Consider the following 15,311-nt stretch of genomic DNA (forward strand, 5'->3'; position numbering starts at 1 on the left):
AATAGTCCATACGTAAAAAATATACATGAGTTTTATTGCCGAACCTAATAAAAAATATCGTTTTCTGGGAAGAAGAATTAAGATTGTTTAGAGTTACTTTCGTAATCGTAAATTCTTTATTTATACAACACTCGTAGATTTCTAAAAATAGAAATCTAAAATTTCATAAGCATACAGCCCCGACTACACATGCATTTGTACGAATACATATGTTTATTTTCGCAGAGGCTAAAAGATATTGTCACTTATTAATATGTCATATAAGAATAATAGAATGTCATATAAAAATAATTCGATTTTATGTGAAAACAGTTGTGAAACAAGTATATATAACTACAATAATCATGTAGAAAAATAGTTTAGTTGTTGATATTTTTCAAGATATAACAGTATTAATTACATTCTGCAATTTGTAATTGTCTGTGGACTTCCAAACTCTGACAATTGCAATTCATTAATTTACTTAATGAATCGGCTTGCAAATATATGTAATATATAAAATATAATTCATATTAACCATTGATATCACAATCATTGTATGTTAATTATTATACAAATTGCAGGCTATGAAAAAGAAATCAGCACAGTTGTGTTTGTACAGACTGTCGAACATATATCATGAAGCTTTTCAATTATTCACAGTAGCGCCATAATAAACAACCAAAACTCGAAAATTCTACAAGATTTAGAATTAAATCGACGCCGTCTAAATATGTATACGTATATAAATCAATTCAAATTTTCTACATTATGATACAATTATTTACAAAAGTTATTACATGATTTTTTATCAAATATAAAAGTCTAGCATAACGAACTCTTGTACTTATAAATTTGCGCGTTTGATGTGAAGCTCGATAAGTTCACTTCCCGAATTTAACAAAGTAACAACGTATCATAAACTCGCGAGAAAACGTAACTATGTAAGACACATTCAGCTTAGAGAATCATTCTTTCAGTCATTCTTTTAGCAGTTTAATGAACTTGCTAATTTTCTTGCAGCACATGCATTCGCATATATTGTCGTGACTTTGCTGCCGTAAGTGATCTATGAACTGCAAAGCATCAGATGAGAAAAAGGCTTCTCTATTCCATTCACTCTTCAAAACAACGTGTATTCCCTTACACGCGCGTATATGCAAAAATAATGATTTGCGCGACGACTTGATGCTCCACGAAGTTACTGCGATGTGATGTGCGATTTCATCATTGGAAACTTATAGGATTATACGATCGATCACTCTAAGGTATGTGTTCCGTTCGGTGTTCATTTAACGTTACGTTCATAGCATCTTCTCTCTTCTCATCGTGAACACAAGCGAGAATGCGTATCGTTTCTCCCATTAATTTTACCACTTTTACGATATTCGAAGCTTTCCTTCGACGATATCATTGTAAAGCTCGTCAGTCAGTCTCACATAGACATCCTTGTTGAGGAAGTAGATTGTATCCTTCACCTGCAAAGATTCCTATCATTAGAACATCTCAACTTTTTCGAAGAAGAAAATAGATTTTGCAGAGTACTTGCCTTTTTAATATCAAAAGCCTCCTGTTGGAGATCCTTCTTCTTCAGCTTGTACGTGCCTTTTCATAAAACGAAACGAATTACGGTAACGATATGCATTGCGAAATTTTACACTAATTCAGAATTTGTTAGAATTTTGCAGAGAAATATAAAACGTTACCGGTTATTGGCAGATCCGTTAAAACGCGAATGAAACGAGGTCTGGCGTAAGACGGTAGGCATTTCTTCAATCCTTCCGTCAGTACTTTGAGATCCAGGGATTTATCCGGATCATATATAGATACCATGCCCGCCCTGCCCTCGTTGCCAGGTATCTAAACACATAATTTTTACGTTTATGTATGAAATATTCATCACTCTTCGTTTTTAGGATTGCGTAAGATTTATTCTAACATTCTTTAGCCATTTATTGGCGTAAATCAAATTTTTTTTCCTTTGAACATAGATTCATAGATAACATAGACAGATAACATAGACCAATTTATGATTGATTGAATTGTCATTTACCTGGACACCGTATACAACCGCATCCTTGAGATTTATTATGTTACTAATGACGGCCTCTACTTCGGAAGTTGCGACATTTTCACCTCGCCACCTGACAAAATAATGTATTAGTCAAATTTGTTAATTGTTTAAGTAGTTTTCATACTTTCAGTAATATTGATGATTATCGAGTTCTTAATTTGTAAATTAATTATTTGAGAATACATACCTAAACGTGTCACCAGTTCTGTCTCTGAAGTAAAAGTATCCAAGCTCATCCATAATTAAGATATCACCTATTCGAAAAATTTAATCATTAAAAGTTAAATTCGATTTCAGAAAAATTTGTGATATAGTATTGCGCACATAGACTGTGCCATATTACTAACCAGAATTAAAGACCTGATCGCCCTTCTTGAAAACGTCACGTAAAATCTTTTGTCCCGAAGCTTTCTTGTCCAGGTAGCCGGTGAAGGAGCTTATTACTTTCTTTGGATCAATCTTGCCCACGAAAAGGCCAGCCTCGCCTAGGTGAAATTATATAACAACAATAAATACACTCTTTAATAGATATATTTAATAGACACGTGTTTTCTGATTTATTAATATTATAATATGATATATTAATAATATATACCAGGTTTACAGCGTATGCAGAATCCATCTGGACCTCTTATCAATTCCCCCGTCTCGTCATTGATCTTCAACAGTGCAACCGGATACAAATGAAAGAGATACCTCGGTAAAAAGCCGACAGCACCAACTTTATTATCAAAGTTGACTGAAAATCATACGAACGTTCGATAATTGTGGTAGCAGGTACATCACCAACGATTTATATTCTCGCTTAATTAAAAGAGGCTCAACGCATCAGAATTGTACCAATCATAAATCGATTACGACTATCGCAGTAATTCCGAAATTAATTGAAAATTCAGACAAGTGAGTTACCGAGATTCGAGTTTCCCTCGGTGGCTCCATAGATTTCGCCTATCTGTTTCACGCCGAATCTCTTTACGAAGGATTCCCAGATTTGTGGTCTCAAACCGTTCCCGACCATTAAGCGCACTTTGTGTGACGTGTCGTACTGGCTTGGCGGAACCGTCATAAGGAAACGGCAGATTTCTCCGATATATTGTGCAATCTGAAAGTTTAATCTTTTAATTTCATCATTGCCATTTTCAAAATTCTCGAAGACTTATAACCATATTGAATATTTATATAAGGAGCATATAATTACTATAACATTGATTAATTGTATTATTAGCAGAACATTAAGAAATCAGAGAAAGAGAGGGAGAGAGAGAGAGAAACGCAAAGATTCAAACCTATTAAGAATTCCTTCATTTTTCAACATGAGCTGCGTCCAGCTCATAAAAACGCGATCTCTTTTACGTTTCTTTTACGTTAGATTATAATTTCTTAAAAGCTTTCTAGAATATTATATGAAGAACAGAATAATTACAGTGCACTTGTAACGGACGCAGTCCGGCCAAAAGTTGGACGCGCTGAATCGTTTGCGGAGCACGACGGTAACGCCACACAGGAGCGCTTGACCTGCTCCAATTATACCACCTGCGGTGTGATAAAGAGGCAGAGAATCATAAATACGATCATCCGGGCGCAGTTTAAGCATTGTGCACAGGCCACGGGCTATGTACATGAATCTGAAAATGAGAAAACAGTGGGCGTCTGCTGGGATTACTTTTTCGTTCCTACATTCGAGGATAACGTATCGTGGAATATACAAGTTAAGCATACAAATATACGTAACTTATTTCACTGATAATTTATTATGTTGCAGTGATATTGCATTGACGTCATAAAATATTTTTGTCGCAACGACCGAATGGAAATAAATGTTCTCAATCCGGTTCACGAGTTATCAACAAGCCGATTACAAATTCTTTATTTAAAGATCCATAATTGATGATTGTTTTAAGTAGAGTTTATCAGCGTAGGCGTCTAAGTCGGACACTTATCGGAGTCAACGTGATGGACTCTGACCGGTGTCAGATAAAACTTTACCGCGAAGTTCCGAGGATGCTACAAACGCCCTCAGCTCGCATTCTTCTGATGTCATCATGAACACACGAAACACGCAATCGACAAATAGAAGATAAAATCAGATAAAACATTTGTCCTTCGAAGAGAGCATCGTATTCAACACGACAATAGAGAACATCGTATCTTCTTGCAGCGCACATCCCGTTTTATCCCGACAGTCCTCGCCATCTGTCTCATTAATAAATCTCGCGCGAGAACAATGGGAGCTCACCTCAAATTATTGATAACGGCGGCCTTCGGCATTCCTGTGGTGCCGGAGGTGTAGATGTAAATCAATTTATCCCGAGGACTGCCAAGGCTGAGTTGAACCACAAGGGGTCCAGGATCAATGCTGTTCATCTCCGCATTAAGATCGACCGCTCCTTCTAGAACAGGTGTGCCCGCAACCTCCGACCATTGGTAAAGCCCGACGTCGGGTATCTTGTCCTTAATATCACGAATTGCTGCACATACATACACGCTTGGATAATGGCCGCGATAATGCAAACGAGTTCGAATTTTTTAGCATTCATCTCTTGGAACTAGTTATACTTGTTAGATAAAAATTCTTAACCGATTACAATATAAAAAGATGTCGAGATGATATTTATTCCATTGTGACATGAACGATAGAATGAATATGGAAAAATCGCGTTACGATGTCGGAATCAATCTTAATTGTAATAATTGTACAATTATAGAATAATGTATAATTACAGAAACTACAAGAAGTGCGTCAACTAAGTCCTCGATTGGCAATTTTTATTTCGTCGAGAAATGCAATCACTTTATTTCCGTGTATACTCTTCGCCCAGGAAATGGTGGGACCCGGATTAACATATCGTGCGACAAGTGTCACGTGACAATTGTCATTGTCCGAAGTGATACGATTGAAGCGTCTCGCGTTGTTTTATGATCACAGCCGTCCAGCCGTCGCGCGTAGAACATATAATGCAATACAATCTTTCATATCAAAAATGCATTATCATCTCCTAAGTGTCTCCTTCTGAATGAAATCCATCATAAGATGACTAACCGAATTTTGCCAACGCGTCAAATAATTTTGTGTTACACAGTAAAGCAAAAATGATTGTATGCTTCCTACTGTGTAAGTTGATAGGAAATAGTACACTTTACATTTATATATATTTATATATATTTAAAAGTTTCTTTTCTCGGCTTTCGAGTCGCGAGCTAACATCGGCAAGAGGAATTAAACCAGTCTTATCTTTCTTAATACTTAATATCAGTGGGTTAGATCAGAGCTATGTCTTATGTCATTTTATTTCAGACATTTCGTGAATATTTCAGGAAGAGGAGAAATGTGATACTCTCTTTGATACTGTTTCAGTTATCTTATCTCTGCATTGATATTGTATCAATTCCAAGTTTTTTTTCTCTCCCTGATGAAGACTGATGACTGAGTATCACAAAATGAAGAAAAACGTTAATTTTCAACCTGAAAACTAAAACTGATAGTATTAATCAGTAGCGGAAAAGCTTCAAAGTTTTACCGTCTTTAAGATCGGATCCGAAGATAACAGCCTTGCATTCAGCAGTCTTGATACTGTGCAGCAGCACCTCGTGACGGAGATTCGTATTCACTAAGGCGCCCACGAAGCCACCTTTGTTGAGGCCCAGCCAGGTACCAATGTACTCGGGACGATTCTCCATGAAAAGTGCTATGCTATCAAACTGAGAGAATGACTTCGCGCGGAAGTAACGCCCTATGCAGTTGCTGAATTCCTCCAACTGTGCATCGTTCCGGACATAGAGAAAGTCATTATGCACTTGTAATATCACGAGAAATATTATCGTAAATTTAATGATTTCTTCGTTTAAGAAGAAATTGAAAGAACTTTTTGTCCACTAATTGAATTTCTAAAACTTGAATCGATGAATATAAACAAGTGAGTTTCTATTTATATTCATTGATTCAATTTTTTTATAATGTGTCGCTAATAAGAAAAACAGCTTTAAAAAATTGCCGAATTATTTAATATTCTCATTCAGAATTTGAATTCTTATTCAGGACGATTGATAATTGAGGACTGATTTCGCTAATTTTATGAATATTATTTTAGTATATTGTTTTAGTTAACAGTCAGAAACTGTGACTGTTGATCGAAGATTACGTAACGCTATTATGAAATCTACGTGTTGATGTAATCTTCGACGCAAAGATTTAGGTGCTCAATGCGGTTTCGCAAATTTACGTATGCAAATGATTCGTAAAACGACAGACAATACCTTTTGATAACTCCACTCTTTATCCTCGAAAATGTAAGCTATTTTTTCCGGGTGTGCCTCTGCATACTTCGAGAACAACTTTGCGACGGTATATTCGCGCTTCTCCCACCACCAGAGAAGCATGTTAACTTGTGCAAACCGGACAGCAGCCCTAGGCAGAACAAAAAATCCGGAAATCAAGCTGAATTGTCGATACGTTTCTCATAAGCTACTTAATATTTAACAGGAACTATTTAATATTAATGTCCTTCGATCGCATTTTCGTGGATCACACGGTCTCCGACCCGAGTTCGGAGTTTGGGGACATGGATCGCGATTTTCTGATATTTGGCGAAAACGCAGCAATTGATTTCGAATTGCGAGAAATAGCGTGACATGTTTTCTCAATTGACAATGCATCGCTCAGGCTCCCCTCGCGTAACGTCTTTTTCTCTCTCGCAATTGGTTAATATCGCCACACGACACGCACGTGATGTGTGTCACGCGAATGCAGCTGCTCTATTAGCAGCGACTCTAACACCTGGCAAAACGCGAGGAACGCGATTTCCGAACGATCATTGACAGGCAGGACCTATTGCTTCTTTTAATTTCACCTAATTATGAAGAATTTTTATTAATTTAATTATGTATTATGTACAATTTATTTCAATCTTATTCATATGATATCAAAAAGGAAAAAGTGGACAGAGATACCAGTTATGTAACGAAATTGTCAAGCAATACACAAATTCATGATATCTTGATTACTTAACTTTAAAACTTTGACTTGCAACTTAGGTTGGATCGTTTGGGTATATTATGAGTCATAAAAGTATATTGCGCAAGATAGTCTTTGAGAAGAAATAACTTATATTGGAAGAAATGAAAATTATTTATTGATAATTTACAGATAACATGTTTCCATTTTTTCTCATTTATATCGTGGATTTATATTCTTATCTTTTGAATTTTAGTTTTATATTTTACTTCTTTATTCTATATTTGGTGGCAAAAATGCTACAATAAATTTGTTAAAGTCCGAATCGTCAAGAATAATATCGACAAAATTTTTGCAGGATAAAAACAAAATAAACAAATATTGCGGAATTGTTAAATTAATAATGATAAAAGAAAAGATATGTCAAACAAAGATATACACAGATAAACAATTACGATCTTATTTATTGATGTTCCTTTTAGTATCACACTTTATTTTAACGCGACACAATTTATTCCATTAGATGTTTAGACGGCATAATTTTATTAATCTCATCGCTATATAAATTAAAGATGATACAACACATATTCTATCACATGTTAATTATATTAAACAATTCTTATCTAATTTGCGATAATTAGTATCACTGCTTATTATGATTACATGCAAATGACATGCGAAAAGTAATCTTTCAGGTTTTTATAAAAAGGTCTACGAATTCACTCAGTTAGATATTAAGCAACTGCTCTATAAATGGAAAATTGGAAATTTGCATTTGTGACGGACATAAACACACTACTAATCAAATTAAGCGTTTGCGTAAGAAGAAAGTGACGATCATCTGAGAAGATCAACAAGTGTGCGAATTCAATGATTTAATCATTTCAATATACATATAATTGTACATTTTATGTCTATATCAAGTTGCACGAAATATGACGATAATGCATATCACAAAATTATCGATCGCAGATTTTTTATGCGTATGTAATACTATAATATTATATTTATTTACATCTTATAGTCTCGTTTTTACATTACATTGAATTAGATGATACACTATTAATCTTTATTAATCTCATCGTTATTAATCTTTCAGTGTGTCATGTACTCCACGTGCATCCATTGAGAAAATAATAAAATATTTAAAACGATCTCTCTCTCTCTCTCTCTCTCTCTCTCTTTCTCTTCGAATGCTTCGCCACCAAGCGTGTACGCATATTTCAACTTATAGCTATCAAAGGCTGCTCGATCAAAGGCTGATCGTCAAAGGTCACTATCATAATTGTAAGAAACGCAATTAAGGCAGAAATCACGCAATCGACGATATAAAAAATAATGTTATTACGAAGTGCGATAAGAGCTCGTATTATTAACGTCGACTGGTGGCGTCTATCGAGCATTACCATTAACCAGGAAATTACCTAACTATGAAGTTTAAACACAAAAAAGATCCGTCCATGTACTCAGCATGTTAACACTTTGTTTAAAAATGTAAATTTATTCAAAAGCAGAAACGAATTATGCTTATCTGCAGCGGGAGGGTGTCAAGCTGACGCTTTGCGAATCTTGATCGTTGACACGGATGAAATATTACTTTTGTAATACAATTCTTGTGCTGTTGACACGTAATATTCCAAGCGACACGACTACGTATAATATAATACACATAATATACATCATTGAAGCTGAGGCAATTTTAGATCGATCGCTTCAATACTCGCTTCAATACAATGTAACGGAGCGATAACGATATAAAAATGTCATCCATCCTCTCAAAAAATAGTTTGAAACTGATGAGATAACAGAGAGTGCGACTTAGCAGAGCTATTTGCTCTATTTACATGTTATTTTGTCATAAATTGTTATTTAATTGGAAATCTTATCTCTTTTCCAGTTTATAGGATATCATTATTTACGAATATCATTACGAATATTGTTTATTTTCAAATGTAATGGTCATTTATAAATTTGTGTTTACAAATGTAAATCTTGTAATCGTTAAGCATTTTGTTATATTATAAAATTATTGATTATTATTGATTCGCCATATTCGCAACACAGTTGCATAACTTGCACAAAGTGCGTAGTATAATAGTAGTGTGACATTTCAATCAATTGACGGTTTTACGACTGTGATAAAATGCGTGCGAGTGATTGCTGCAGCGAGCTACGCGGACGTAATATGCTCAATTAGTTCTGCCATTTCACAAAAAAGTCAAGAATATCAAAAAGACAGAAAAAAGCTTTTAATTTCATCATAAAAAACGAGGTAACTATATCTGTACATAGATTTTGCATAGTAACTATTTATGTTACATAAATAGTTACACATAACTATTTATGTGCGTCTCATGTGCGTCTCAATTAAATATAATTTACATAAAAAATGTTTTGAATTATGCAAATAATATTGCGGGTGAGTTGCAAAACAAAGCAATTAATTATTCTTAAGCATCAAGTTATAAAAAGGAAGCAAAGAAGTTTTGCTTAGATCTACCAGACGTCATCACTTGAACTTTAAACCTAACAAATATCACTCTCTTATCTGTCTGAGAAATGAAATAGCTACTTCTTGATGCGTCTTTAACATGTATCTCTTTATATTCTTTTGATAATAAAATCCACGATTTTGCCAGAACTCATTTTGTCATTTCATATATCAAAATTAATTTTTCCCTTTAATTCAGCTTCTATATAATGAAAAATATACTCTACCAAACAATGTAACTATTACAAAAATTAATGAAAAGCTTATAAGAAAAGATCAACATATAATATTGTAAAAAAGATTTTTATATTTTGAATAAAATTCTCGTCTCTATTAGCAACATCGAACTTAAGTAGTAGCATTGTAATTGCTAATTCTTCAAATCAAATTATTTATAACCAGTTATTCTAATAGATAAAATAAGAACAAAATTGTACGGCTAATTCTCGTGAATTTTCCGACCTTTCACGCGTGCTACATTCTAGCGTAAGACGGAGCATTAACGCGGACGCAACAGGCAATCATTCAGTGTATCCCATTCCGGCTACTCAACGTAAATTACTAGTCCATAACACGATACATCATAACACGAATCTATAATGCCATAATTTGTAGCACAAAAACCTATTTCAAACCATGTCAACACTCTACATGAAGATTGTTTCCACTATTTAAAATTATAATTAAGTGGCAATCGCTACGCCAAAAAAACAAATAAACCTACAATATTAACATATATATATATATATATATATATATATATATATATATATATATATACATGTAAAATATTAGCATTATCATTCGTTTTCAGATTTGTTCAATAAGAAACATTCCCAGAAACAGGCATAAGGATCAACATTTGAACCATAGAAATCGCAACGATCATAGTTGGAATAAAATTTCAAAGAAGAAAGAAAATTCAGCGAGATGGAAATGGATGGCCAGGACGTACTCTCTCGTGGCAACACCTCCGAGCGTTCTCCAAAACGTTCTTCATTCGCTTTCGGAGGGCTGCCATGAAGGACATCCTCGTGGCCGACCCAGGCACGCATCTAATTCAACATCCACGGACACATTCGCCCCAGATATCATCCCAGCCGCGTGTCGTCTTCGCGCGTGTTCGTACTCACAGCACATCCCTAGGCAGTGTTTTGAAGAGCACGTAGATGAAGTGCCGGCCACTTCCGCTGAGCAGGATACCACCGAGCAAGAGACCTAGCGCGGTGATGACGACTTGATGCAGCTCCGTTGTCGCGATCATTTTCGGTCTCGTGCTTTCGCTCGACCTATGACTGCGGACTTAATTGATAATGCACCAGCGAGAAATGGCGTCGCGTCGCGTTGATGATAAAGGAATCCGACAGAGAAGCCGGAGAGAGAACCAAGTAAATTCGGTCGTCGCGCTACGACTGAAACAGGACCGTCGAGTAATCGCAACATATATCGACCAGTCAGATTGCCTTCCCGCGGCCACCGCACATACAAATGATCTAGCGTAAAACACGAACAGTCATCAGGACAGTCACTTGCCGCCGATCTGACGAGGCGGTGGGAGCAACTGATAGAACTCGGCTGCAACGACTCGGCCTTGCGCAGCTTCACGAGACACATGCGCCGGCACTGCAACGAGCGATGCGAATGCACTGAGCTAACAACTTCTGGCGCGTACTTCGATAAGAGAGCAGAAGCGGAAGCCCTCGAACTGTTCTCCTTTCTGAGTGATGCCTCTCGCGCGCCCGGATGCATCCTAACTAATTTTCTAACTGAAGGACCTGTTCTATTGCGGGACCACAATTATTAATAACCGGATAATCGAGTGTTTCTCGCATAATTTGTAGTCTCTCTTTATTTACCGTTTATCGTGATTTACGTCGGCAAGTGTGTCAACTATTTATATGTAACATAGATATGTATAGGTGATGTAAACTTTGCCCTGTATCAGCACTACTACTTTATGATGCAGTCGGCCAGTGTTGCGAGTTTTAATAAGCTGCAGTGAGTCATTAGTTGATCGAATATTTTTATCCGACTTTTTCGTTGAACAATTGAAGAACTGACTTACTTGTGAATATAAAATCATGATTAAAGATCGTATGCTGCATTCTCAGCTCTTGTTTTCATTACAAGAATATTAATTAATTCGAGGAAACCTCGGTGTCTTCGTTGAAATAAAGACAATTTTTTAAAAATTCTTAATATTGAGTCACACGTGAAAATAATGCAAAAGAATTATTCAACAATGATTTATGTTGAATAATTAGTCAAAATATATTTAGTCATAAAATATTCCTCTAAAGATATCTGAGGAGGAGGAACCGTTAATCTGAGCTGATAAAATATAGCGAATAAAGAACACATATATGTATATAGGTCATTATTATCATTAAATTCGTGATAGCGCATGTTCTTTTTTACGTGAATTGATATGAATGATACAAATAATCCGTATAAGTTGCTGATATCTATTCTAATCGCATTGACATTCACGTACAAATATAATAAACGTATTTTTAATAATAAGTATATTTTTTATTCTCAGAAAGTTTACGTTCAGACAAAAACTCCATAGATGACCGAAAATCAACCAGTCAACGTTTGTGTGAGCCATATAAATAACATAAAACGTTAAACACATGTATCTGTTACAATTCGATGTTTATTCCTCGATAAACATCGGAACAATTATTCACCCGCGAATCATCTCGAAATTTTCACGAGCGTTTCAACACTGATAATAGCTTTTTTAATCTAATCTCGCAATAATGTTGACAATAACCACCTATAAAACAGCATCATGCGCTGCATTTTCAACATTGTTCCGAGAAAATATATCTGAAATATATACGGGAAGAAGCAAGATCAGATAATTCGCATTATCTGATCTATCCCGTTTGCTACAGCGTGATAAGCGAACAGGCACAATTAACGCCGGGCGAAATAGAAATAACGACGCATTTATATGCAAAAATAATAGAAGATATATTTTTTACAGAAACTTATAACTATGCAATACGTATATATTATTGGTTCAGTGCATATTAATGTACAAGATGCAGACGACAGGTCGCCGGTCCCTCAGTCAGAACGTCGCCGGTTCACGTATACTTCACGATGATAGATACTGGAAGAGAGAAAAAAAGAGACATTGAAGACATTGAAGAAATTGAAGACTGCATCTCTAAGTTGTTTTGATTAATCCGGCGATTGTGTAATCGGAACACGACGCAAAGTGTGAATAATGTGACAAAAAAGAGGCAAAGACGCGCGAGGTTCGGAGTGTGTGTCTAGCGGAATTGTAAATTGCAAATTATGCTTGAGTTGGAATGTGCGACGAGGTAAATAAAATATTTCAACGGCTCCCGGGTGGTCTGCGACTGCTAAAAACGTTACTGAAGTTCGAGCAGGTTCAAGGAGAGAATGCGAAGAGTCATGTACCTTCATCCGATCCGATCATGTACCTTCACGATCGGCGGCTCGCGATCACATCGTGCTCGCTATCTGAGAACCAGGTAAAGCACCATGATGTCCAGAACTGAAAACGACACGCGCTGATCTAACTAACTGGATGCACTCGACGCAGTGGGCTGCTGAATTAAGAGCTTCGGAACTACGAACCTCGTGCTTCCGCGGCTGGGAAAACGAGTGGAAGAGAATAATTGCTTTTGCAGCGTCAGAAGGAATACGTAAATTTAATTGTCTTATTTGTTGTTTCTTCATCCGGCGATGATGTAATTGAATTTATATGCCGATTCTAGATTATCAATTTAATTTCGCGGCTAAGAAACGTTCGCTGATCGTTTTCTTAAAACTATGTTATACTTTAAAAAAATTTGTTTATTGCTATGTTTGTGCTATGCTCGCAGGTTGTTACTCCTCTCTTTCCCAGCCGCAAAACCGTCAGTTCTCCACTCGCGAGTCCTAATTACTTGCTGTTCTTGCCCATGAACATGGAAAACAGCCAGCATGAAGAAAAACAAAACGTGCAAGTTACGAGATGAGTCATGATGTTCAGAGAGCGTTAAGAAGGTGTGACGTAGGACTCGAATGCGGGAGATTCGGCATGCTCCTGTTTTCGCTAAGCGAATCGTTGAAAACGCGTCGCTGGTCCCTACCAACGATGAAGAGCACGATCGTCACGGTGATGCTGATGATGATGATCCTTGACTTGACGTTTTGCAGCCAGGCTCGTCGCTGAGCTCTCCTCGCCGCTTCCCTGAACTCGTTCCCGGCCATGTTGAGACGATCGCTCGCCTCCTGTAGATCCTCCAGCTTCTCGCCGCGGTCCATCACCTTCTGCACATTATCCCTCATCACGTCCGCCACCTCCTGAATCTGCAGCTTCACGCTTCAAGCACAGACATTTACGGATCACACGCACCGTTCGATAATTCAACACGCGGAGGCACGAAGTTGATTAAATAGAAAGTTGCATCTCAGTTATTTAAACAAACGCACACGATCTATGATAAATAAGTTATGACAATTAAGGTAAGAATTAATATTTAACAATACTCGTTTAAAGTTACTGAAATTAAAATCTCGCGGGGGCAATGACGCTCACGGAAATAAATTTGTAATCGAGATAATTTGTCCTAATTTGTCTCGTTACCATTCAAGGTATGAAAAATGCATCGTTTCTCACCTGTCCATCTTGTTGTCGACTCTTTCGTCCGCGTTGGACGTGCTCGGACGACTGCAATTGCATATCACACATCAGCGCAACCGAATCAATCGAGGCAGCCCCCAAGAAAAATGCGCAAGGCACCAGTTTGCTGGATGTAACATCTCGACGAGCAAACGCAAGTATACAAACAATTATAAAAATCACAATTTACGCAATTTAGAATGTAAAACGAAATTTAAAAAACGATTGGTTTCTAGCAGCGTGACCACTTCACCGAGTGTTCCACCCAACGAATCGACACTTGCGGCGATTTTTCACCATCTCCTGCCTCGAGATTTCTTCAACCGGGCGCAACGAGGCGGAAAAACTGAAATTCCAATCTTACGTGAACAGCATCTCCTCGTCCAGATCGCTGTCATGCTCCAATAGCGATTCCTGCGAAGCAACAGGCGGTTCAAACACACGTCACGCTTCCCGCCAAGTGACGCGTCACTTCCGGTGCTTTACGTGTTCTCTCTGTGTATTGCGACGCGAGTACTCACCTTTTCATCCTTATCCGCGGCTCTGATGTCCTCCCTGGATAGGCTGCGTTTACCGGACGACAGCATGCCTTCAGGAAAAGGAGACCGCGCGTCGCTCGCGGGTCGCAAGTGCTAGATTCGCGCACCTAGCTGGTCTCCGTCGCCGATCAGCAACCAAGCGCACGCAAGTACTCGGCCATTTTGACAGCAGCCATCCTGTTTTACCGGCCCCAGTGATGCGGCCCCCGCAATCAGGCGGTATTCAAACGGTGGATCAATATAGCAGAGGGCAGTATCGGGAAGCGACACTTTGCATGTACAATAGCGAGGGAAAATTATTTTAAATACTTAAATACTTCGCGAAAACTGATGATATCGGAATAATTTAAAATGCACATAACGTCGTGGAAGATCATTTCTCTTCAAATACTGACGCCAACGTATTTTTAAATAGCAATGTACAGGATAGAAATAATTCATTTTCAGCTTAACAGAAAGTTCGATATTTGCAATCGATTTGCAATTGCTGATATTCAAGAGACATTGATTTTGAATGTCTCTCAGTTGCTTGAATGGGAATCTTAGAGAATTTTACAGAATTAATTTTACTATTTATTCAGAATTAATTTATTGGGTCATTAAGTATGAAACTTTACAAATGTAAAAGC

The 15,311-nt window shown here is 37.0% G+C and overlaps 2 protein-coding genes across 4 annotated transcripts; both read right to left on the reverse strand.

Annotated features, from left to right (window-relative positions):
* Positions 1-96: 96 nt before the first annotated feature.
* On the reverse strand, positions 97-11,122 carry LOC105287610 (long-chain fatty acid transport protein 4). Of its 2 annotated transcripts, none has more exons than XM_011353243.3 (13): positions 10,629-11,122; positions 6,308-6,458; positions 5,572-5,809; positions 4,290-4,521; positions 3,477-3,678; positions 2,963-3,155; positions 2,649-2,792; positions 2,401-2,538; positions 2,241-2,307; positions 2,033-2,123; positions 1,686-1,839; positions 1,529-1,584; positions 97-1,457 (listed from the first exon to the last, which is right to left on the reverse strand). In XM_011353243.3, the coding sequence occupies exons 1-13, from the start codon at positions 10,757-10,759 to the stop codon at positions 1,359-1,361; spliced, it is 1,896 nt and encodes a 631-aa protein (XP_011351545.2). In that variant the 5' UTR covers positions 10,760-11,122; the 3' UTR covers positions 97-1,358. The 2 variants fall into 2 exon arrangements, with proteins under 2 accessions (XP_011351545.2, XP_011351546.2); XM_011353244.2 differs by lacking the exon at positions 10,629-11,122 and adding an exon at positions 10,451-10,610.
* A 1,333-nt stretch (positions 11,123-12,455) lies between these two features.
* On the reverse strand, positions 12,456-14,927 carry LOC105287609 (synaptobrevin homolog 2). 2 transcript variants are annotated; one of them, XR_003406584.1, is made up of 6 exons: positions 14,665-14,927; positions 14,508-14,557; positions 14,141-14,191; positions 13,611-13,843; positions 12,934-13,030; positions 12,456-12,619 (listed from the first exon to the last, which is right to left on the reverse strand). XR_003406584.1 is itself a non-coding variant. In XM_011353242.3 (5 exons), the coding sequence occupies exons 1-5, from the start codon at positions 14,728-14,730 to the stop codon at positions 12,594-12,596; spliced, it is 426 nt and encodes a 141-aa protein (XP_011351544.1). In that variant the 5' UTR covers positions 14,731-14,921; the 3' UTR covers positions 12,456-12,593. The 2 variants fall into 2 exon arrangements, 1 of the variants encoding a protein (XP_011351544.1); XM_011353242.3 differs by lacking the exon at positions 12,934-13,030 and having other exon boundaries at positions 14,665-14,921.
* Positions 14,928-15,311: the final 384 nt, after the last annotated feature.

This window comes from Ooceraea biroi, chromosome 5 (genome assembly GCF_003672135.1).
Source record: "Ooceraea biroi isolate clonal line C1 chromosome 5, Obir_v5.4, whole genome shotgun sequence".
Classification (NCBI taxonomy): Eukaryota; Metazoa; Arthropoda; class Insecta; order Hymenoptera; family Formicidae; genus Ooceraea; species Ooceraea biroi.